Here is a 24,402-nt window from a genome sequence, read left to right on the forward strand (position 1 = left end):
AAGCAATCACAGCTGCTGATGGTCCACCTGCGAGGCGACCCAAGCGAAGGGTCCCCAGAAAGGCTGCATTCCTGAGCATCTGAGGAGGGGTGAGGGATGGAAGTTGGTTGAATGGGGGGTACTGGGGCTTTGGCAGGTCTCACCCTCATCTATTAACCAGGAGTCTTGTTTTCAATACCCAGTTCCATCCTCATGCAAAACTCAGAAACTCTCCTCTGAGGAAACCAGGTAAGTTGTTTCACTAAAGAGCTAGGAGTGCCCACCTCCTCCAGTTAATAGAAGAGCCTTCAGCCAGGACCTAGATGTCTTTCCTCCAATCATCAAGAGCCTCCACCAAGACCTTCCAGATCAGAGTGTCTCCCTTCTCCCAATCTATGATTTCCCTCTGTTTTTTTGTCCCCCACCTCACCCCCCAGAAGCTTCCCAGGTCACCTTGTACTCTCCACTGCCTCCTTCTGGTCCAGCCCTCATCATCTCCTACCCGGACAACCGCAGCGACCTCCTCACTGCTCTCCCAGCAATTCCTCCATCAGCCCCATAGACTGTTCCCTACATGGCGCCACAAGGATCTTATTTACATGCAAGGGATGTCTCAGCCCTCCTCTGCGCAAAATCTGTCCTTGACCCCGACCTCACACAGTATAAAAGCCAAAGTTACTGCAAGAGCCCACATGGCTGTCCACAATCCGACTCCCATAATCTCCTCCTTTACAGGGTATCATGATCCCTCTACTTCAGCCTGGACTTCTTGCTGTTCCTCTCACATGGGTGGCAGATTTTCACTTTAGGCACTTGCTGTTCCCTCTGCCTGGAATGCTCTTTTCTCAGATATCCACATGGTTCTCTCCCTCACTTCCTTTGAGACTTGGCTTAAGTTACTTCCCTCCTATTTAAAACTGTACTCTCAGAAATCCTGATCACACTTTCGTTGCTCTATTTTTTCTCTTTAACATGTATCATCTCCTAACATGGGCTTCCCAGGTGGCTCAGTGGTAAAGAATCTGCCTGCCAATGCAGGAGATGCAGGAGACAAAGGTTTGATCCCTGGGTCAGAAAGATCCCCTGGAGAAGGGAATGGCAACCCACTCCAGTAGACTTGCCTGCAGAATCCCATGGACAGAGGAGCCTGGTGGGCTACAGTCCATGGGGCCACAAAGAGTCACAAAGCCACTGAGCACACACAGCACACGCGCACACACACACACAACACACGCATACACACACACACATCTTCTAATATACTCTACTATTAACTAAACAGTTATTGTTTATATCTCCTCAGTAGAATATAAGCACCATGAGAACAGGGTTTGTTTGTTTTTTTTAAACTATTTATTTGGCTGTGCTGGGTCTTAGTTGTGGTACGTGGTATCTTTGATCTTCATTGCAGCATGCAAACTCTTCGTTGTGGTATTCTGGATCTAGTTCACTGACCAGGGATCAAAGCCAGGTTCCCTGCATTGGGAACACAGAGTCTTAGACACTGGACCACCAGGGACGTCCCAAGAACAAGGGTTTTTTTCTGCCTTGGTTGCTGATATGTCCTCAGTTTCTTGAACAAGGCCTTGTACCTAATAATCAAACATTCCTTAATCAAAGAAGGAACTCAGGAGTCAGGTCCCTGGGAGATGAGGGCCCACGTGGTGAGAGTAAACCTCTGGAGCTCTGAGAATTTGAGGGTTCTGGATACCTGGAATGGAGACTGCTGGATGCTGGGGAGCCATGAGGGCACTTGGGGAACTCCTGACTCCTGAGTGGCAGGGTGAGCTCTCAAGGGGTGTGGAGGGGAGTATGGACCATCATGGGATCACATATCAGGTCTTAGCATCATGCACTTATATAAGCTTTCCTTGTATTATCTCATTTAATCCTCACTACAGCCCTATGGGTTGTTGTTGTTGTTCACTTATTGTTGTTAAGTTGTGTCTGACTCTTTGTGACCCCATGGACTGCAGAACACCAGGCTTCCCTGTCCCTCACTATCCTCAGACTCGTGTCCATTGAGTCGATGATGCCATCCAGCCATCTCTCCCTCTGTCGCCTCCTTCTCCTACTGTGCGCCCTCAATCTTTCCCAGCATCGGGGTCTTTTCCAATGAGTTGCCTCTTCGCATCAGGTGACCAAAGCATTGGAGCTTCCGCAGCAGTCCTTCCAATGAATATTCAGGGTTGATTTCCTTTAGGATTGACTGGTTTGATCTTTATATCATCCCAATTTCACAGATGAAGAAGCAGAGACCTAGAGAGGTTAAATAATTTGCCCAAGGTCATATAAATAACGAGTGGTCAAGTTGGGATTTGAACCCAGACCATCTGGCTCCAGAGTCCATTGTCTTTCTGTAGTGCTGAAAGGTAGCCTTGTACATCCATAACATCCATCAGTTTGCCCCTGATTAAATATATAGTCTTGGAGAAGGCAATGACAACCCACTCCAGTACTCTTGCCTGGAAAATCCCATGGACGGAGGAGCCTGGTAGGCTGCAGACCATGGGGTCGCTAAAGGTCAGACACGACTGAGCGACTTCACTTTCACGCACTGGAGAAGGAAATGGAAACCCACTCCAGTGTTCTTGCCTTGAGAATCCCAGGGACGAGGGAGCCTGGTGGGCTGCCATCTATGGGGTCGCATAGAGTCGGACACGACTGAAGTGACTTAGCAGCAAAAATATAGTCTAGCCCCTACAACTTTCCAACCAGAGAAATGTCTGGAAACCTTCCCTGAGGAAAAATTTGGGACATGCCAGTGGCTGCATGTGGCCCTGGGATATGGCCAAAGCTCAGAGAATTTGGAGGTTCCAGATGCCAATGTCAGGGGAAAATAAAAATAGCCAAAACATTCCTCAGTGACACTTAGCATGAGCTGGACTTGGTTCCAAGTGCTTTCCCTACGTTAACTTGTTCCCACTTCACAAGAGCCTGACGAAGTAGCCGCTAGAGGTCCACAGTCTCTTATCTACAATTCCCCGATGCAAAAGTGGTCTGAAGACTGAAAGATGTGTTCTGTGTTTGATGTTAAAACTAAGTCAGCAGCAAAAGCTGACCTGAACTCACATGTGGCTGCTTCCAATTGTAATTTATCCCAGTTGGTATGTGTATTCAGATATGTCACTGCAGAAACATTCATATTTCTGGTTTTGTCACACCCACTAGGAGTATTATATGATATGTGGTATTTGCATGGGATGACCCTTTGAAATTCTAAAATCTGAAATGCACTAGGTCATAATCATTTTATTTACTTATTTACTATTTAAAAAAATTATTTATTTTATTTATTTATTTTTGTCTGTGCTGGGTCTTCGTTGCTGTGCCGGCTTTTCTCTAGTTGTGTGCAGGCTTCTCATTTCAGTGACCTCAACGGTCGTGGAGCACAGCCTCTAAGGCCCACGGTCTTTAGTAGTTGGGGTCCACAGGCTTAGCTGATCCGTGGTATGTGGGGTCTTCCCAGATCAGGGATCGAACCCAACTCTCCTGCATTGACAGGGGGATTCTTTACATTGCACTACCAGGGAAGCCCTATTTTTTATTTATTTATTTTTTAAAAATTGTTACTGTTGGGACTTCCCTGGTGGTCCAGTGGTTAAGAATCTGCCTTGCAAGGCGGGAGACTTGGGTTCAATCCCTGGTCAGGGAACTATGGTCCCACATGCCACAGAGCCGTGTGCCATAGCTAGAGTCTGTGCACCCCAGCACAAGATTCCACATGACGCAATGAAAATCTTGCATGCCTCAACTGAGATCCAACAGCCAAATAAATAAACACATATCCTTTAAAATGTTACTTTTTTAAAAAGATTTTTTGATGTGGATCATTTTTAAAGTCTTTATTGAATTTGTCATGATAGTGCTTCTATTTTTTATGTTTTGTTTTTTTTGGCCAAGAGGCATGTGGGATCTTAGCTCCCTGATCAAGGATTGAATCTGCACCCCCTGCATTGGAAAGTGAGATCTTAACCCCTGGACCACCAGGGAAGTCCCCCCAGTCATTTTAGATAAGGGACTATGGACCTAATTGCCTCCATTTTAGAGATGACAAAAATGAGGGATGGAGAAGGATGGAGTTCCCCAGTATTCCATACAGTGTGATTCTCACCTGAACAAAGCTGAACTCATGTTTGACAGCAGTGATGCTGATGCCAAAGATGTGCATTGTGACAAGCATGGACTGTCTCCCTCCAGAGCAGGTGACCCACAATTGAAAGGAAGGGAGGCCTCTGTGTAGAGTCTGAAGGCAAAGGCTCAGCATGTAGGTGGCAGCTCCCAGGCATGGGGGAAGCATAACCATCAAATGTGTAGGAACTTCCATGGCAGTCTAGTGGTTAAAACTCATCTTCCATTGTAGGGGGCACAGGTTCAATCCCTGGTTGGGGAGCTAGGATCCTACGTGCTGCATGGTGCGGCCAAAAAGTATAGATGTATGGTAACCCAGAGGCACAGCAGTACCCTCTGTGATGGCCCCCTGCCCATTACCAGAGAGAGCTTCTATCTCTGATTTGGTCACAGACATCATTTTGGACTCAGACACAGTTTCAAGTTCTGGTGTTCCCAGTCACAGCCTCTAAGCTTGGTTCAGTACTATCACCACCCGGAACCCTGGGTTTGCCACTAAGGCAGTTGCTGACCCAGATCATGACACTGTCATTGGATCTGGACTCTGGGTCAGCTATGAGCATCAGCAGGAAGACAGGTGCAGGTGCCGATTCAACCACAGGGTCCCTTCACAGCCCCTTGGCAAGCCCCAGCTAAGCTGTGGCCACAGGTAAAAGCCTTGGTTCAGTTTCAGGTGTGCTTTCTGATCCTGGATTGGCCATTTCCATAGTTTGAAAGCTGGACACTGCTCTGGAGTCCCTCAGAGGTACCATTTTGGAACTGGACATGGTCTTGGACTCAAGTGCGGCTTGCGTGCTAGGCACACACAGTCTTGCGCTTCGCAAAGGTGACATGTGGTCCTGTTAAAGGAAGCGTTGTCATTACAGGAGACTTGGAACTGGAGTGGAATCATCAAGGAAGATGCTAGGAGGGAATGAGATTCCATGGGAGGGTCCACAGCTTCCTCAGTCAGAACATCTGGAGATGAGACGATGCATCAGAACTGAATCCTGGAATTAATCTCATCCCTCCACACCCTAGACACCCAGGGTCTCTGGTATTGAAGAGTCAGCATTCAGAAGCTAACACGGTTCCCAATATAAAATGAATTGGAGGACTTCCCTGGTGGTCCACTGGTTAAGAATCCACCTGCCAATGCAGAGGACATGGGTTCAATCCTTGGTCCAGGAAGATTCCATATACCACAGAGCAACTAAACCTGTGTGCCACAACTCCTGAAGCCTGTATGCCGAGAGTTTGAGTGCCACAGTGAGAAGTCTACATGCTGTAACTAGAGTAGCCCATGATCGCCGCAACTCGAGAAAGCCCTCTTGCAGCAACAAAGACCCAGTGCAGCGAAAAAATATTCAGGAAAAAAATAAAATGAATTGGGGCCCATGTCAGCAGAAAGAGAATGGTGGGGCTGAGGGACAATACAGAAATGATCAGCAGAGCCTGGGTGTAGAATAGGACTTTGATGAGCTGGTGAACACAAGCTTCATCTAAAAACAGCATTGCGTACGTGCATGCTCAGTTGCTTCAGTTGTGTCCGACTCTTTGCGACCCTGTGGACTGTAGCCCTCCAGGGTCCTCTGTCCATGGGATTTTCCAGGCAAGAATACTGGAGTGGGTTGCCATTTCCTTCTCCAGGGGATCTTCCCGACCCAGGGATCAAACCTGGGTATCCTGCTTGGCTGGCAGATTCTTTACCACTGAGCCACCAGGGAAGGACAGATACTTAACGGGAGCCCCTTATTCCAAGGTTCTGGGAAATCAGTCCTATGACATAATTTAGAACTATGGTCAGCATTCAGTTTACACTGAGTCTGTGTGGAGGGCCTCACTGTTGGTGGCAACAGGCCTCTTCCCTAGTGGCTTGAGCAGATTTTAGGGTCACAGCTGCCACCTGTTCCATGTGCAGATTAAGGTGGTGATTTCTTGACTTCAACCTTCAACTGCTTCCTCTATAAAATAGGGATAATAAAAAGATCTGCCTCCACGGCGGCTATGAGGATTACATTTTTAAAACAAATGTTAGTCACTCAGTTGTGTGTGACTCTTTGTGACCCTATGGATTGTATTTAGCCCCCCAGGCTCCTCTGTCTGTGGAATTCTCCAGGCAAGAATACTGGAGTGGGTTGCCATTCCCTTCTCCAGAAGGTCTTCCCAATCCAGGGATTCTGCTCGGGTCTAGGAGGCGTGGCGCATCTCCAGACTGTGGACTGCACCGCGCCGGGGTCCACAGGCCAGCTCCGTCCAGGTGAAGCCCTGGGCAGGGGCTTGGTTTCGGTCAGAATGCTGCTAGCGATGCGGCCCAGGACTTGCACTGGATGAGGCTCCAGTGCAAGTTCAGCAGCGGCCGCGGGTTGGAAAAGCCTGGCAGCTCCATGGGAGCTAAGCGAGGCTGAACGCGCCCATTGGCAGCATGAGAGAAAAGAAAGGATCATAGACACCGCCGCCCCCCACCCCCGGCCCCGGGCCGCGGCCCGACCAGAAAAAGCAGGTGCAGGAGGGCCGAGCGCAGCTCAAGCGGCCTCCCCAGGTCCACGCTGAAGCGCAGCCAGGTGTCCGGGCGCACAGACTGCGCCCTTCGGAGCCGCCTCTCCTACAAGCGTCGGCCGCGGGTGCGGCCTGCCGCCGAGTACACGAGGTCTCGGCGCCAGGGTTCCGCCAGCACGAACGGAGGCACGGCGTAGACAGGTCCTCAGAGACCCTGGGACAGCATTTTGGACACGTGGTCGCAGACCTTGTCTCCCGCATGCAGGAAGGGATGAGTGGCCACCACGCCGGTGCCCAACAGGTCTCCTGAGCTCTGCACCTGCAATACCTGGAAAGGCTCAAGGTGTGCAAGGAGAGGCCGGCGTGCCGCGTGCTCGACGCCGTCCAGCAGGACCGGCCCCGGAGGCGTGAGGCTCGGGCCACCGCGGCAAACTCCTCGTGCGGGTCGTGGGGCGGCGGCGACGGCGTCAGCACCACGGAGCGAGTACCCAGCAGGTGGCGCAATAGAGCCAGCGCCGGGTCCAGGGAGGCGTGCCCACCCGGGGTCGCCACTGTCACTCCCATTGGCCTGGACGCCTCTAGGTGCACCTCGCCACCCACTGCCCTCCGAGGGCCCCGCAGCTACACAGCGCAGCACAGGGATGCCCACAGTGTCCACCCGGTGCGCCCTCACCAGCGCTGTGGTCTGGGGCCCCTTGGGCAGTGGCGACAGGTACAGCCGGAAATTGGGTTTCTCTGTACCAGTCCTCCAAGAAATCCTGGTGTAATAACATCCCTGGAAACCCACACATGCAGTCACGGGGCCGGAGGGAACTGGGAGGGGACAGGAAGGAGTCAGTATAATCTGGTGGATTTCGAGGCCAAACACATAATGTTCTAATCCTGTCGCCATCTAATCCCTGGCCATGTGAGCGCGGGCAAAATATTTCACTTCTTTGGATCTCAGTTGCCTCATATGTAAAAGAGGGTGTTAGCCCAGGGGTATGGGAAGATTACATGAGATAATGTATGTAAAGGGCACAGAACAATGTCTGGTACATAAACATTAACTTAGAATAAAGTTGCTTCCACTGGGCAGCCATCCCAGAAAGGCCCGACTGGTCCCCTTCTTACAAGCAGTTTGGCCAAATCCCTTGCTACAGACCCTGCCCAAATAGTCCTTTGCCCCAGTTGGCCAGGGCCCTGCCCCAAGAAACTCCACTGTGGCCAATTCTCTGTCACAGAACTTGCCAGGCATCCCAGCAGCTGGCACTGCCAGTCTCCTCCTGCTGATCCAGACCAGCTCACCCACCTTCTGTGTCTCCCATGGGTCACTCACCCCACAGGAAGCTCAGGGCGCCACAGCACAGTGGGGCAGGTGAGAGGGCGCCCGTGGCTGGAGAGGGAGTGGGTGGGTCCCGGTTAGTCAGTGCAGTCTTTCTTGCCAGTCTGCCCTCCAGGCCTCCTACCGCAGGAGCAGAGGGGATGCAGGAGGAATCCCAGAGAAGAACGCAGGCCTTGGAACCCAGGGAATAAGGTAAGATGGGGTCTTACTGCAAGGAGCTGGAATGAGGACAGGCATATTTTGGGGGCATTTATGGTTCCAAATGCCTGGGCTTCCCTGGTGACTCAGGTAGTAATGAATCTGCCTGCAATGCAGGAGACTCAGGTTCAATCCCTGGGTCGGGAAGATCCCCTGGAGGAGGAAATGGCAAACTGCTCCAGTATTCTTGCCTGGAGAACTCCATGGACAGAGGAGCTTGTGGGCTATGGTCCATGGGGTCTCAAAGAGTCAGACACGACTGAGCAACTAACACACACATGCTTGGGCCTGGCCCTCAGCACTCTCCCTGGGTCAGCACACTGAGGCCCCCATTAGCACTGGCTCCAGCCGGACCTGTTGCCATCCATAGTAATGAGGCCTCATTATGTGGGCAGGGTCAAGGAGAAGGGGCGGGGGGAGAGAGGGGAGGGGAAAGGACAGGGAGGGAGATGGGGGAGACAGAGCTGAGCAGAGACACTGGAAGAGGGAGAGGAAAACATGCAAGAAAACTGCAGTGAGATGGAGAGATGGGTGTGGGGAGAGAGATAGGCAGACTCAGAGAGGTGGAGAGGGCTGAGTGGTGGAGAGATATGAAGACCCAAAGAGAGACAAGAAAGATATTCCTTCAGAGGGCCCTCAAGTGTTTAGAGGCATGAAGTCTCCAAGTTTAAGACAGAAAATTACAAACCAGGGGATCGAAGTGGGTAAGACTAGAATACCATGATTGGGACTTCCCTGGTGTTACAGTGGTTAAGACTCTATACTTACACTGCAGGGGGCATGGGTTCAACCCCTGGTCACAGAACTAGCATGCAGTGTGGCCAAAAAAAAAAAAGAAAAGAGAGATAGAGAATATCATGGTTCCTAAGAAAACAGGGTCAGGGTTCCTGAGCCTGCTGAGGAGTGAGGAAGGAGAGGCTTCAGGCTTGAACTTTTGGGATCCTGGAAAGGAGGGAACTGGGTGCCTGGACACCTGGATTCTGCAGAAGAGGGGGCATGGAGGCTGGATTTCCTGAGTCTGAGGGAGGAGGACCGGGGACCTGAACTCCTGGGGAAGGTGAAGGCTGGGCTCCAGATCGTGGAAGTGACTGGAGCAGGCGGGAGAGGGCAACACATGCCCCATGTGGAGGTCTGGAGGATCTGACAGTGGAGCGCCCAAGGGAAGACAATGGCTTCCAGTCGCTCCCATCCTCCGAGAACATCCTGAACCAGAGAACAATAGAGCGTCACCGTCCATGGAGGATCTGGGAGGAAGGACAAGGCTGGGGCTCTAGACAGAGAGAAGAAAGGGACCTTGGATATAGTTTCCAGCCCCTCTGTTCTCCCAGGTCCCAGGAACGTGCGCTCCTAGCCTCTTTCCACCCGGAACTCTTGCTTTGGGTGGGAGGAGGAGGGGGAGAACTCAAGAAGGAACCGACTTTCAGTAGCTTCATTTCTCACCTGCTTAAGATCCCTCCCGGGCTCTTCATCACAAGCAGAGGAGGGGAGGGAGGCTCCACCGAGGGCACAGGGAACAATGTGAGGAGAGGTGTGGGAGTGTAAGGCGAGAGTCTTTCAGGGAGCAGTGACTTCCTTCCAGACTGAGGTGGGGAACATACGTGCTAGAGATGGATCTGGACCTGGGGACAGGGGAAGGGGCAAGGCGTCTGCTGCCAGGCTGTGGAACTGGGACTCTGTCCCGGGGCCCCTGGAGAGCCATGGAAGGTTCTATGCAGAGGAGGGTGCATGGGTGCTCAGTCGCTCAGTCGTGTCCGACTCTGCGACCCCAAGGACTGTAGTCCATCAGGCTCCTCTGTCCGTGTGGATTCTCCAGGCAAGAATACTGGAGTGGGACTGGAGTGGGTTGCCATTTCCTCCTCCAGGGGAATCTTCCTGACCCAGGGATTGAACCAGTGTCTCCTACATTGGCAGGTGGATTCTTTACCACTGAGCCACTTGGGAAGCCCAGGGGAGGGTCGGGTTTGGCTTTAGGAAGATTCCCTGGGCCAGAGGGTGAGACTGAGGCCAGAAGCCCAGGGGGAGGAGGTACAGGGACCCACGTGGGTGAGGCCAGAGTTAGAACAGAATGGGGCCAGAGAATGGAGGAAGGCGGGGGGCGCTGCTCAGGAGGCTGCGTGGGGGTTGCCCTGAGACAGGACTCAGGAAGAGGGGCAGCTTTGCGAAGAAGCTGAGGCCAGGGTGGGACCCAGTGGGTGTGAGGGGCCCTGGGGGGGTGTTCAGGGGAGGGGCCAGGGCCGGGATAGAGGTGTGGAGGTCCTCAGCAGAGAAGGAAAACGGAAGCTTTGGGGTGTGCTGGGGGTGATGCTCCAGAAAGAGGTGAGTGGAGAAGCAGGAGGGTGGTGAGGACCACAGCATTCAGGGCTGTGGATGAAGAGGAAGTTCCCAAAGAACTGATGTTTTATCCAGAGTCAAGTGTACCCCAGGGATTCTATAGAGAGTTGAAGCCAGAATATACCCAGAATAAAGTCCTCTGAAGTGTCACGTTTTATACTCTAAAATCTCGTCAATTTTGCATTCACCTCCATCAGTCTACCCATGAGAGTTCCCATATTAAAAGATTTTCAAATACTTACCAGGAACACCCTTGAACCTACCCTTGTGTACTCCCCCCTCCCACCGTCAACAATGAAAATGGGTTCAGCTTCCCTGGGTTCAGCTGTGGAATCTCCCTGATCAGTCTCCCGGTACACCGGAGTGTCACTCACCCAAGCATTCAAGGCTCTTCATAAGCCTGCCCACAGTGGTCAGACAGTCCCAGGCCCTCCTAAGGCAAATGAGCCCCCGATCCCGACCTTGTTCTTTGCTCTGTGCCCCTAGCCACCCTCCTCACCAAGGATCTTTCTAAGTCCATGCCAGACCCTGCCCCTCCTGTGGCTCCGGTGCCTCTGGTGTGCGGTCAGACTTCCTCAGCCTGGCAGCAGGCATCCGCCCACTTCTGAAGTTTTCCCATCACCCTCCCCCTTCTCCCACTCTGTGCTTCAGCTCTAGGGAACTTTGGCCAGCTCTCCAAGTGCCCATCCTGTTTCCTGCTTTTTTCTGCATACAGTGTTCTTCCTTCTTGGGAGACCTCCCTTCTCCCAGCTTTCTCTGTGTATCCTGCAAGTGTGTGGGGTGGGGGTGGGGTCCCAGTGCAAAGTGAAAGTGTGGAGTCCTTTCTCCAAAAATCATTAAGAATTTCACGATTGTGACAGTGGGGCATCAGCCAGCATGGGGTCTTTTTAAACAAGGGGCACTGGGCATCCATGCGGATCACACTGCCATGAAGCTCGCTCTGCCTTAGGGGAATCTTGGAATCTCCCCACCTCCCATCCCAGGCTCAGTTAGGAGCCCCTTCTGGGCTCCCAGAGTCCCCTCGGCTTAAACAGGCCCTAATCATTCTTGCCTGTGCTTCTCCCATCCCAGCCTTGACCACTCTGGGCTGCCATTGTTTGGTGAGTATTTATTTGTTCCGCTGGACTTGAACTCTGTGAGGGAAGGGTCTGGGGCTGTTGGTTACCACTCTGTTCCCAGGATCGCTGTGCATGAAAAAGTGAAAGTGTTAGTCGTCCAGTCATGTCTGACTCTTTGCCACCCCATGGACCGTAGCCTGCCAGGCACTTCTGTCCACAGAATTTTCCAGGTAAGAATACTGGAGTGGGTAGCCATTCCCATCTCCAGGGGAAATCTTCCTCACCCAGGGATTGAACCTGAGTCTCCTGCACTGCAGGCAGATTCTTTACCATCTGAGCCACCAGGAAGGCCTCTATCATTCTGCACAGGTCAGAGCCACACTGAGCATGGATACAGATCCTTGCTTTTGTGAGGTGTGATCAGGGAGGAACCATGCCCAAGTTCAGTCTAGGAAAGAAACATCCCCTTTTGGAGAACCCTTCATCTGATTCTTCCACATATGTGTCCAGGTACCGTTGTGAAGTCTTGGCATTAGCTGAAACCTCTCATGGGATCACAATTATTCCAGACACTCAGAAACATTGGGTTAGCCACATCCAGGATCTGGCAGGAGGCAGACAGGGGACAGAGTACTGGTATCAGAACTACAGTGTCTTCAAGAAAATCCTCCAGAAGCCTGGAGATTTGGTGCCAGGAAAGCTGGTCTCAAAAATGTGCAGGGGATCCTCCAAGCCAGATGGGGGATGGACAGTGGAAAGAGTAGCACTTCCTGAGCTCAGGAAACTGGTGGACTCAGCTAGGCAATGTTGGACAAGCTGAATTTTAACTTTCAGCTACAGACACACGTGGTCATTTATCCAGAGTTGAACTGTTTCTGCATGGGGTTGGGGGATGGTCCACGTATCTTGTTGGGGAGGCAGAAGGCAACCATGCTAGGGGAACCAGCCTGCCCCTGTGTGCCTCCTCCCACCTCTCTACTTCTGCCTGTGTGGGTGTGCATCTCTCTGGGACTGAATTTCCTGGGTCCACATCCCCCTCTCCCCTGCCCCACAAGCCACAGCCTCAGTTTTAGCACTTGCACCTGGAAGAGGACCTTAATTCCTGTAGAGAAGTCACCTTCCTCATCTAAGGGATGGATCCCAGGTATCGGAGACTGAGGCCCCACAACTCTTCTTCCCCAGTCACTGCAATCTTGCCTGAGAACGGGGCAGCTGGACAGTGGTTCCCACTGTCCCCTTCTGTGTAGGGGATGGAGGCCTTGGGTGAGGTATTTCAGATCTCTCAATCCACTGACTTCAGCTCCCAACCTCTTCCGGCCACTTTTTCTGCCTGCACCATCACGGTAGCCTCCTCCTTGGTCTCCCTGAGTCACCTTTGGCGTGAACATGCAAACAGAACCCCCACTGGAGCTTCCTAGACATCAGGGAGGACTCTTCTAACGGCTCAAAACCCTCCAATGACTTCTCATGCCACTGAAAATAAAATCCAGGATCCTCCCAGTTGCCCACAGGGTCCTTCATCATCTGCCCCCTTTTGGCTCTCCAGACTAAACACAGGATCACTTTCTTTTTCCTCCCCTCCAACCCACGCCAGCCCTGCAGCCTCCTGCAGTGCTGTTTCATCTGTATGGAATATCCACTCCACCCACTGGGTAGTTAGCCTGAGCATCTCAGCAGGTGTTACTTCCTCCAGGAAGCCTCCCTAAACTCTCTTCCTAGGTCAAGTCCCCTGGTTATAGGGTCTCATAATGCCAAGGGTCTCTCCTGTGTGACCCACCTTGTCACCATCCATGCTGTCCACTTGCTTATTTTAACCGCTTGTTTCCCTCACCAAATGGTGAGATATGGGAGGGCAGGACGGGCCTATATTTGTTCAGCCTCAAATCCCTTTTTGTTGCTGTTGTTTAGTTGCTAAGTCATGCCCAACTCTTTGTGACCCCATGGACTGTACCCCCACCAGGCTCCTCTGTCCATGGGGTTCTCCAGGCAAGACTATTGGAGTGGGTTGCCATTTCCTCCTCTAGAGGATCTTCTGGACCTAAGTATCGAACATGTATCTCCCGCATTGGCAGGGGGATTCTTTACTGCTGAGCCACCAGGGAAGCCCTAGTACTTTGCATTCAGGGGGCACGCATTAATTGTTCAAACTTTAAAAGGAAGGTTGCAGGATGGCACGCTCTGGCTCCCCCTTACGGCAGCAAGTGGTATTTTGTACAGGCACTTGGTATCCATCCCATCCTCCCACTCTCTAGGTCCCTTTCCCCCAAACACCTCACTCTCCCTGATGGCTTCACTTGACCTCAGCCACTGAAGGTAACAAACAACAAGAGGAAGGACCTCGTGATGGTGCTGGAGGACTTGGGGGATCAGGTCAGGTCCTTGGGACTCAGGCTGTTCCCTTGGTCAATGGAGGATCATTTCCAAGGCCTACACCCAACCAAGAAAGGTGTGCCAGGATCTAGGATGTTATTCCATGAGGACAAGTCAGGTGCACCAGATCATGAGCATGACCAATCCAGGCTTGGGCTCTCTTCATCAAACAGGGAAGAAAGACAGGACCTGAGTTCCCTCCATCTCTTGCCTCTGGAGGTGGTGCCAGCGGTGGGTTGAGGTCAGGGAGCGCTGGTCCTCCTACTGCTGATCCATTCCTAGTCCTCCAGTGACACTTCCAAGACCCAGGGTTTGGTCCTGCAAACCTCCAGGCCTGGTATCCAAGGGGAGGCCTAGGGCAGATCTAGAGTGAATAAGGACAAACCCTGGAGAGACGTAGGGGCAGAAAGGCCCTGATCAACCTGAACTAGGCTCAAGGCTCACAGGATCACAGGGTCTATACTCCCTGTCTATAGTTTCTTACCTCCTACTGTCAAATCAGTGGGCTTTGGCAGCTGCCCAGCCAACCCCCTAACAAGGCTCTCGCTGAGGTCACCACAGCCTTGAGATCATTAAACAAAAGAGTCCTTGGCTCTGATTTGCTTCACGCTGTCCCTCCAACTACTGCTGTTCAGTCTTTGTTTTTCAGTCCAGGTATTTATTTTCCTGTCCCTTAAATATGGAGAGTCTGATGACCCCAGGGTCTGATAACCCATCCCCGCTGACAGAGCCCCCCTTTCTGTCCCTAGCTCTGGTCTTAGACTAGAGGTCTAGCGGCCTCCTGGTTGCCACCCCTTGATGGCATGCCCACTTTCTGGGCCCCCCACCCCCATATTCAACAAGTCCCAGTGGCATCGGTGGGACAGTGGTGAGCATGGCTGCCTTCCATGTCCATCAACTTCCACATTGGCCTCAGTATCTTCCTCAAACCTGCCCCTCCTCCCTGGTCCTGTATCAGGGCAGATCCACTGTCCCTACCCCGGTCAGAGCCCTGGGCCTTCTCCTGGACACTTCTCTCCCCCACAGCCCTTCAGCTCCATAACCAATCTACTCAGCTTCCTGTTGTTCTCACCCACCCTCTGCTGCTTTCCCCCAGGCCTGCCCCTGGTCCAGCCTTGTCCTCGCCCACCCAGGTTCCTGCCCTGGTTTTCCCCAGGCTCCCAGCCTCAGTCTTCGTTTCTGATCCACCGTCCTGACAGCTAGAAGGATCTTCCTAAAACCCAAACCTGGCCCTCTTCCTCCCTTGCATAGACTCCTCCATGACTCCCCAATACTATCAGGCCAGAATCTGAGCTCCTCAGCCTGGGGGTCCTGAACCCTGCCCACGCCTCCTGCCTCACTTCTACTGCAGCCCCCCCAGTGCCCTGCATGTCCTAAGCCCTTGCTTGTGTTGGCCCTCTGCCCAAAATACCTTCCTTCTGCTCTTTGCCTGATTATCTCCTTCAGATGTCATTCTCAGCTCACGTCTCCTTCATGAGGCCCTCCCTGACCACACCCTAGGCTGAGTCAGACACCTTTTTTTGGGCTCCTGCCATTTCCTAGGCTTCCCTCCTCACCAAGTCTCTCATCGCTCTGAGCTATCACTGTCTGAGGAGCAGGGCTGGGGGCTGCCTGGGTCACCACAGCATCACCCAGCACAGGGCAGGCCCAGAGAGGACACTCAGGGTATGTCTGCAGGGTGAAGGGATGACCTGTCCTCGGGCTCATCCAGGGACCTCAGACAGAAAGGGGCGGGGACAGGGCGGTTCTCTGCCCAGTGGAGGCATCCCACTCCGGACCCCTGAACGAACCCCCACCCTCAACAGACAGAGACAAGGGCAAGGGCCCAGGCCCAAGCTTAGAAAAATAGGACTTTCTTGTTGTGCCCAGTGCCCCCGACACCCTCCCCGTCAGAGTTTTAAAAACCGTGAGCAATTTGGTGAGTCTGAGGCCAGGTCCCACGGGGTGTCTGGGTCCTGACACCCCGGCAGGGGGGCCCTTCTGGGCCGAGGAGGTGGGCGAGAAGCTACGGTCCCGTGGGTTCATGGCTGGGCCCCCACGGCTCACAGTCCAGCTGGACCACGGTGTGGGCCCTGGGTGCGGTGGGCTCAGGGGCCGGCGGGGCCGGCGTGGGGCCCAGGGCGCCGTTGGTCTGGGAGCACACGCTGCTGACAGGCGCCGAAGCCTTGGTCTTGCCGGGGGGTTGGCCGCCGTGCACCTTGTAGCGCATGAGCAGCACGAAGATGAAGACCAGGACGGAGGCCACGATGACGCCGCCCAGCGCGATGATCATGGTGCCGCCCAGGAAGGGCGCGTGCGGGGTCCCGCAGGGCCGCAGCGCCGGCTCCGTGGAGAAGCGGTTGCAGCCCACCGGCCGTGTGGCGGTCAGCCCCGTGGCGCCGTCCTCGTACACGGCGAGCACGCACAGATCGTAGGTGCGGCCTGACGCCAGGTCCGTCAACAGGAAGGAGCTGCTCTCGGCCGGGATCATTCTGGAGGGACAGGCAGGTGGGGGTCAGTGGTCCCTGTTGCCTTATTTCGTCAATGGCTGCCCAGCACCCACCCTGCACCCTGCCCCAACCCTCCAGTCTGGAAGATCCCCTCCACCCCCTACCCAAGGCCACTGCCTCATTTCACCCTAGGCCCTGAGGTCCCTGTAACCACTGCCTGAATTCCCTTTGGTTTGATACCCTTCAGCCACCTGACATCCCTCCAGTCTGTTAGCCAGTTTTACCCCAGTCCACCTTCTCATTTCCTGCTCAAATGTCCCTTTGATCTCCCTCTGGCCTCAGTGCCTACATTCTCACCACCCAGTGTGCCGTGAGCCCCACTGCCTCCCAAGTGTGGTTTCATTTTATATCCCGTTGCCTGGTTCCCCTCCTGCACTGCCACCCTTCCAGCATTTTCCCCAAGCCTGCAGCCCAAGTTCCCTCTAGCCTTACTGCCCAATTTTGTTCCACTCCCCTGCCTGACTTCACTCTGGTCCCCCCCCTCCCCTAGCTCATTGCCTGAGTCCCCCAAGTCTATCACCCCATTTCCTGCCAGCCCACCACCGAGTTCCCTCCAGCCAGACATCTCTTCAACTCTGTGCCCAGTTTTGTTCTTTTTTTTTTTTGATGTGGACCATTTTAAAAGTCTTTACTGAATTCATTACAATACTGCTTCTTTGTTTTGTTTTTTTGGCCCAGAGGCATGTGGGATCTCAGCTCGAAGACCAGGAATCTAACTTGAATCCTTTGCTTGAGAAGGTGAAGTCTTAACCACTGGACTGCCAGGGAAGAGGCTGCCTGGTATTCCTTTAACCAGATGTCCATTTCCTTCTACCATCCCCCTGCCCCATCCAATTTCCCTCTAATCCCACCTCCACATCTCCCTCCAGGCCTTCACCTAATTTCTCTCTGTCCCTCTGACTCTCCTCCATCTGAGGCTTGGTTGCACTTTCCCAGCTGCCTGACTTTCCTCTAGTGGAAAGCTAGAATTCTTTCTAATCTAACCGCCTGAATCCCCCATTGTGCTCATGCCCGATTTCCTTCTAACCTGCCAATGAAGGTCCCCCGAGCCCCGTGTTATTATTGCTGTAGCTGTAGCCTGCTTGCCAGAGAACCCTGTCATCTGACTCCGTTTTCATTACACTGATGTGCCTCAGTCATCGCTGCTGAGTTCTTTTCCTCCCTGTTGCCTTATTTCGTTCCAGTTCTGTCTCCTGATTCTCTTTTATCTCTCTGGCCTGGTTTCAATTTATCCTTATCTTTCCCATTTCCTTTTATCTTTAGTACCCAATTTCACTATATTTCCTTTTGTAGCAGGGCGCACTGTTGGAGATTTAACTTGTTTTATAATCCCTGTTTTATTCTTCAGCGGCTTTAATGAGGGAACTCTGTGATTGTCTCTAGGAGGGTGACGATCTAGGAGAGCATTTGTCCCATCCTCCCCACCCCACCCAGCAAGGTGGACTGGACTTGTGTGATTTTCAGGTGTGGGCCGTCTGTGGAATCAACTGAGGATGGCTGTCTTTGAAATGGAATGGAGAAAAGCTTGTTGGATTTCCAGGACTGAGAAAGAAATCAAGTGATTACCTTTGGAGGTTTCTAGCTTGTGGGGAGGCAAAGGGAACCCAGATACTCGGTTTACAAGGCATGGACCCCAGACCTTGGGAGGCCCACTCCTCCATGGCCGGGTGTCAGGGGCAGTACCCCTGGGCCAGCCTGACAGTGGACAGGGAGCCATCCCCAGCCATCCATGCAAAGCTGGGCTTGGGTGAGACGTGTCAGCAGCACCTGGGTCACAGCCACCATCAGTGACCACATGTGGCCACAGTGGATGTTCCAACCTTGCCTGGATGACTGTCATGGTAACCCACTGTTGGAGTGTGTAAGCCCAGGTTTTGTTTGCAGCAAGAGAAGGGAGAAGGGAGTAGGAAGTCCCCAGCAATGGCAGACTGAACAGTCCTAGTCACCTAGCAGTGGTGGAGCTTGAACTAGCTTGAATATGATTCGGAAAAAAAATACCAAAAGCGGAGATGTCATCATGTTAAAACTCCAAACACATGGAGCAGGTCACATCGTACAAACCCAAAGCCTAATCTCTATATAACCTCCTCCCCCATTTTCTTTTTAACCTCTGGTCTGAGTTCTTTGCAGGCTTTCCAGGTGGCTCAGTGGGTAAAGAATCCACCTGCAATGCAGGAGATGCAGGTTCAATCCCTGGGTCGAGAAGATCCCTTGGAGGAGGGCATGGAAATCTATTCCAGTATTCTTTCCTAGAAAATCCCAAGGACAGAGGAGCCTGGCAGGCTACAGTCCATAGGGTTGCAAAGAGTCAGACATGACTGAAGTGACTGAGCATGCACTAAGTTCCTTTGCAGCTGGGCTGCTTCACTCCATTTTCCCCATGATCCCTGGACCCTCCTGCAGCCTGACTTGAATCTAGCAGTCATCTGGAAATACTTAGTTCTCTTTACTACTTAAATCTGCTCGCATCCGTTCAAACTTGCCTCCCCGGCTGCCCAGTTAACCTTGTATTTTTTTTTTTTTCTGGCCACACCTTGCAGTATGCAGGATCTATCTTAGTTCCCCAACCAGGGATCGAACCCACGCTCCATGCAGTGGAAGCACAGCATCCTAACCACTGGGCCACCAGGGAAGTCCTGATTACGTTTTATTCTTGCCGGATTTCCTTTTTCTGTTACTGTTTACTTTTGCTGCCTTCTTTCTTTTTACCACTGCTGCCACATTCCTTTTGCCTTCTCTGCCTGATTTCCTTCGTAACCCTGCAGCTTCACTTCCGGAGCTGCAGCCTGGGGTATCAGTAGCTGTTTCTCCAGTCCTCCCTCCACCTCGCTCCCCCACCCGAACTGCCCACCGCCTGGACCCTGCACCTGTACACGAGGATGTCGTCGGCTGAGCTGTTGTACTGGATCTGGTACATGCGGATGCCTGGGATAGGCCGCTGATCTGGCCACTGGACGAGGGCCGCTGTGGCGCCATGCTCCGTCACCTGGACACCACGGTCAGTAGGGGGCGCGGCCTCAGCCGCCTTGGCAGAGGCAGAGGCAGAAGCGGCAGAGGGCGGGGTGAGGGCATCAGGCTCCCCGTCCCGCGGGGGGTCACAGCTGGTGCTGTTGGCTAGCTGCGGGGGCGGTGGGGGACCCACGGTCAGCTCAACAGCGGCCGTGGCCTCGCCAGCTGCGTTGGCCGCGATGCACGTGAAGATGCCGCCATCTCCCGGCTCGGTGACCAGCAGCTCCAGCGTCCCGTTGGGAAAGGCGCGCGCTCGGCTGGAGTTGCCCAGCAGCCGGCCCTGGGGTGACACCCACCGCACGCGGGGCTCGGGGTCCCCCACCGCCCGGCAGCGCAGGGCGGCCGGCCGACCGGCAGGCACGGCCAGGGGCGGCGAGCGGTGGGTCACCACGGGGGGCTCGCACACAAACTCCTCCTCGCCCACTGCCCAGAAGTAGCGGCCGCCCAGGGCCGGCGGGGAGGCGCAGGCCTCCAGGTCGTCCTCCCGCGCCAGCCGCCGCAGCCACACCAGCTCGCAGTTGCAGTGCAGGGGGTTGCCGCCGAAGGCCAGCACCAAGGCGGAAGCGGGCGAGCCGCGGGGCCGGGCCAGCAGCGGCAGGCGGGAGAAGAGCGGATCCGGCGGGATGGTGGTCAGGCGGTTAGAGGTCATGTCCAGCCGCGCCAGCTTGTGCAGGCGGGAAAAGGCGCCGGCGGGCACGGAGGCCAGCAGGTTGTGGTCGAGGCCCAGCGTGTTGACGTTGCCCAGGCGGCCCAGCGCCTCCCAGGGCAGCTGCTCCAGGTTGTTGTAGGAGAGGTCGAGGTCCTCCAGTGTCTCAGCGCAGTCATCCAGGGCCCCGGCCGCCAGGGCCGCTAGCTGGTTGTTGCTCAGGATGAGGTGGCGCAGGTTGACCAGGCCGCGCAGCTGCCCCTCGCCCAGCGAGGTCAGCCGGTTGCCATCCAGGTGCAGCGCGCGCAGGGCGCGCAGGTCTGAAAAGGCACCGGCGGCCACGTGGCGGATGGTGTTGCGGGACAAGCTCAGGTGCAGCAGGCCCGTCATGTTGGCCAGGTCCCGGCGCCGCACGGTCGCGATGAAGTTGTCCGCCAGGCGCAGTTCGGCCGCCCGACGGTCCAGCGAGGGTGGCACGAACAGGAGGCCTGCCCCCGGGCACAGCACGCTTAGGGGCAGGGATTGTGTCTGGCAGCGGCAGCGCCGGGGACACGGGTTGGGTGAGGCTGGCTGGGGTGGAGATGAGGCGGGGGCCAGCGGCAGGAGGCAGAGGAGCAGCGGGAGGACGGCCATCGCGGGCAGGGGCGGCCTGCTGGGAAGAGGAGGGGGCGTTAGGGCAGGCTGAGGCAAGAATAGGGGTGCTGGAGGGGGTCGGGGTGGTCTGAGACCAGAAGAGAGGGTCACAGTGGGCTGAGAGCAGAGAACTTGATCAACGATGGTCAGAGAGGAGTGGTCAGACAGACCAGAAGCCACAGAAGATCGTTCAAGACTCAGAGAGATGTGTCACCAGGGAAGCAAGGGGAAAGAAATGAACAAAGAAAGTCAGAGGGAAGGGAGGTGATTAGAAATGAGACAGGCAGAGAACAGGAGCGGTGATCAGGGTAGGGAGAAGGTAAGCCAGAGAGCTTTAGATGTGGTCAAAGACACTCAGAGATGGCCAAAGAGAGAAGAGGACAGTGGGAATGATTAGAAGTAGCCAGACAGGACCAGACGAGAGAGGTTGTTAGAGATGGTCACGAAGATGAGGAGTGGCCAAAGAGAGGGGAAGGGGCAGGGGTGGCCAGATCCAGGAGAGATGGTCAAAGATAGTCTGAAATGGTCAAAAGGCAGAGGCGGTCAGAGAGAGGAGGAGGGAACAGACATGTCAGAGACAGCTGGAAACGGGACAGCTGGTGAGATTGATGGGTGTGGGGAGAGGGCACCAGAGAGAGGAAAGGCAGTCAGAGATGTTAGAAATGATCAGAGAGCATCAATGAGCAAGAGAGACTGAGAGAAGAGAGGTGGTCAGTGAGGGCCAGGATGGTCGGAGACTGGCAGTTGGAGTCAGGAGTGGGTAGAGGGCAAGAGAGAAGGTGAAAGATGGTTAGACAGAGGAAAAGGTGGACAGAGGAAGTCAGAGAGGAGAGACAGAAGAACGGTAGAGAGATGGTGAAAGATGGTCAGAGACAGTCACGGGTCAAGGCTTAGAGCCAGGGGTAGACACGGGTAAGAGAGCTGCTGAAGGATGATGAGCAAGAAAAGCACTACAGACAAAGATGTCAAGGGTGATCATTGAGTGAAACAGTAGACAGAGGTGGCCGGAGAGATGCTGTGGACAGGGGTGTTAAAGGCGATGATCAAAGACAGCAGTGGCAGACAGAGATGGTCAGAGAGGAGTGGGGGCCAGAGGTGGCCAGGGAGAAGAGCCAGTGGACATAAGTGTCAAAGATGATCAGAGAGAAAAGAGGTGAATAGAGATGGTCAGTGAGAGGAAGAGATGGAGAAGGAGACTGGAGAGCGGAGTGGTGGACACAGGAGGCAGCTGGAGATGATCAAATAAGACAGATGGTAGGAAGAGGCTGGAGAGCCTGAGCGGGCCGGGGGAGGGGGCAGTCACAGACCTGGAGATGCCATCAGCTGGGGAGGAGGAGGTCAGAGAGGGGCGGGGCTGGCCAAATGTCCACAGTGTTCAAGGCAGACTCTTGTGAAGGGACATCTGTTCCCTGGGGAAATTCCAAGGGTGCCCAGGGGCACATGGTCCTCCTTACCTCCACCCCCAGCGATGAAGTTCCTCCCAAGTCCCTCCCCACCACAGGGTCTCCCAGTAGCCTTACCTGAGCTGGAAGCCGCCCCAGGGAGCAAGAATCCTCAAGCTCCGAGGGGTCAGGGGTCAGGGCTCTGGAGCGGGTGCCTGGTCATGCCTTTCCTGCTCCCAAAGCCTCTGTCAAGGAACTGTCTGTTGTGTCTCTGCTCAGATTTGTGGCCAAAGAGTCTCTAGACCTTGATACTTAGGATCTTAGATCTCCATATATTGGTCCTCTTAAGGGCCCAATTTTAGAGACCCAGGCCCCAATTTGGGTTGCCCGGAGTCACCGTCTCCCAGCTCCAGTCTTGGGATGCTAAACAGACAGATGGAGAGTTTAAGATCTGAGTCCCAAGCCCAATCTTGGGATTTGATGCTAGGGTTCTGGATTTAGATATGGGGGCGCTGAGTCAAGATTCGCCCCAATTTTCAGCATTCAGCTTAGCAGCAAGGATTTCAGGCCCAAACTCAGGTTTAGGCCCTTTGCAATGCTAGGGTTCAGATCTTGGACTCTGAGGCCTAAATTTCGGGGTTCAAGTCTCAAATAGTAGGCTCCAGGGTACAGAAATGAGAATCCAGTCCCAGATTTGAAGGTCCCAGGCATAGAACTCAGAACTCAGTTCCAAATTTGGGGATTCAGATGACAAATCTTGAGGTTCAGGCTCCAAATCTTGGGGTGCACATTCCAATTCTTGGGGTTCCAGCTCCAAATCTTGGGGTCCCAGGGACTGATGTTGTGATTTCAGCCCCAAATACTGCTGTTCAGGCTCCAGGTCTTGGGGTCCCAGCCCCAAATCAGGCTCCAAGGCTCAGGTTTCCAGATCTCTAGATCCAATCTCGGGGTGCAGGCTCCCCAGTTTCGGGGTGCGGGTCCTGGTTGTGGGGCGGCGGCGTCTCCACTCGCTTCGCGGGATGCAGCGGGGGCTGGTCCAGAGGGAGGGGGGCGGCTGCGGTAGGCGGGAGGGAGGGGGGCGGCCAGGCAGCCCCGGGGGCCGGGGTGGGGCGAGGCCTGGGCGCGGACAGACGGACAGACAGGGACACGCGGGGTGGGGGGCACCGCAGCACAGGCCGGGACGCAGGGGGGAGGGGCCGCGCTCAGAGACCCCTCCCCCGCCGGGACCGGGGCGGGGGCCGGGCGGGGGCCGGGCAGGCGGGCCGGGTCCGGGCGCTCCCGCGGCCTCCTCGCCGGGAACCCAGGGCCGTGCGCGCGCCCGCGCTTAAAGGCGCAGGCCCCGCGCGCACCCGCGCTTAAAGGTGTAGGCAGGTCCCCTCTCTCAAAGGCGCGCCCCTAGCCCCACCTTTCATGGAGTCGTCCTGGCTTTCCTTGGGAGAGAGAATCCTTGGATAAAGAGTCCGGAAGACAGAGAGGGACAGAGAGACTGAAACCGAGAGCCATACAGAGATAGAGAAAGACAGACAGAAAGATAGGCAGGCTTAGACTGAGGGACGGAGAGGAGCAGAATCAGAGAGGCAGAGACAGAGATAGGAAAAGACACACATATTCTTGGAGAGATGGAGATACAGAGACAGTGAGAGACCCAAAAAGAAAAAAAGAGACGAGAGACACAGAGACAGTCAGAGAGACAGAGACTGAGGGAGAGAGAGAGAGACAGCGAAGGCTGAGCTGGGCAACTCAGCTGTGAGGATGGGTGTGTGTGTGTGTATCTGTGTGTGTCCAGCTCTCATTCGCAGCCTTGAATGTGATTCTCCATCCCAGAGCCCTCTGCCCCCCAAGCCTGTCCCCTTCTGCCTTCCTATCTCAGCATCACTTCTCTGGGATGTCCTTTAGGTGGAATTTCCTTGCTTGGGTCCTGCCTGTATCAAGCCTCATCTTTCAGGCCAGCGTGGAGACTCTGCTCTGTCCCAAGGCTCTTTGCATTGGCTGCAAGGGGAATACTTGGCTCTGGAAATAGAGCTAGATGTCAAGTCACACTGGCCAGATATCCCATGGAGGAAGGAGAAGCTAGGAATTGGAACAGAGGAAGGGGGCTGGCCGGGTTGACCCAGAAAAGTATATCCACTGCCTCCCCACTCCTCAACTCCAGTCCACTGCCCCTCAGAATATCCTACTAGAATCGTACTAACACATGACTCACCAGGAGTGGTGTCTGCCTGTGCTGATGCTCGCGGAGGATAGTGGAGGAAAGGATGAGGGTGGGGGGATCCCACGTGTTTCCTGGCAGATGGTGTTGCGGGAAGAGGGATGTGGGCCGTGGTCGACAAGCCTGGCCTTGGAACTTGGTTATAGCAACCTGGGGGACCTAATC

The 24,402-nt window shown here is 54.4% G+C and overlaps 1 protein-coding gene and 1 long non-coding RNA gene across 5 annotated transcripts; one reads left to right on the top strand and one right to left on the bottom strand.

Moving 5' to 3' along the window:
* Positions 1 to 7,819: 7,819 nt before the first annotated feature.
* On the top strand, positions 7,820 to 19,254 carry LOC148774362 (uncharacterized). The gene is made up of 3 exons (XR_016035947.1): positions 7,820 to 7,945; positions 8,016 to 8,104; positions 19,124 to 19,254. It is a non-coding gene; the product is annotated as an uncharacterized LOC148774362 (long non-coding RNA).
* LRFN3 (leucine rich repeat and fibronectin type III domain containing 3) lies at positions 14,131 to 23,295 on the bottom strand. 4 transcript variants are annotated; one of them, XM_055410808.2, is made up of 4 exons: positions 22,167 to 23,295; positions 21,954 to 22,055; positions 19,226 to 20,665; positions 14,131 to 16,340 (listed from the first exon to the last, which is right to left on the bottom strand). In XM_055410808.2, exons 3-4 carry the CDS (start codon positions 20,644 to 20,646, stop codon positions 15,875 to 15,877), a joined length of 1,887 nt encoding a protein of 628 aa, XP_055266783.1. In that variant the 5' UTR covers positions 20,647 to 20,665; positions 21,954 to 22,055; positions 22,167 to 23,295; the 3' UTR covers positions 14,131 to 15,874. The 4 variants fall into 4 exon arrangements, with proteins under 4 accessions (XP_055266783.1, XP_055266782.1, XP_055266784.1 ...); XM_055410807.2 differs by having other exon boundaries at positions 14,132 to 16,340; positions 19,226 to 20,662; XM_055410809.2 differs by lacking the exon at positions 21,954 to 22,055 and having other exon boundaries at positions 14,132 to 16,340; positions 19,226 to 20,662.
* Between the last annotated feature and the right edge of the window lie 1,107 nt (positions 23,296 to 24,402).

This window comes from Moschus berezovskii, chromosome 22 (genome assembly GCF_049115385.1).
Source record: "Moschus berezovskii isolate FMDL1 chromosome 22, NW_MosBer_1.0, whole genome shotgun sequence".
In the NCBI taxonomy this organism is placed as follows: Eukaryota; Metazoa; Chordata; class Mammalia; order Artiodactyla; family Moschidae; genus Moschus; species Moschus berezovskii.

Excerpts from the sequence above, each read along its gene's own strand:
- LRFN3 (XM_055410808.2), bottom strand. The coding sequence starts at position 20,646 with ATGGCCGTCCTCCCGCTGCTCCTCTGCCTCCTGCCGCTGGCCCCCGCC. Across the intron at positions 16,341-19,225 it reads GACGACATCCTCGTGTACAG|AATGATCCCGGCCGAGAGCA; the intron begins GTGCAGGGTCCA and ends CTGTCCCTCCAG.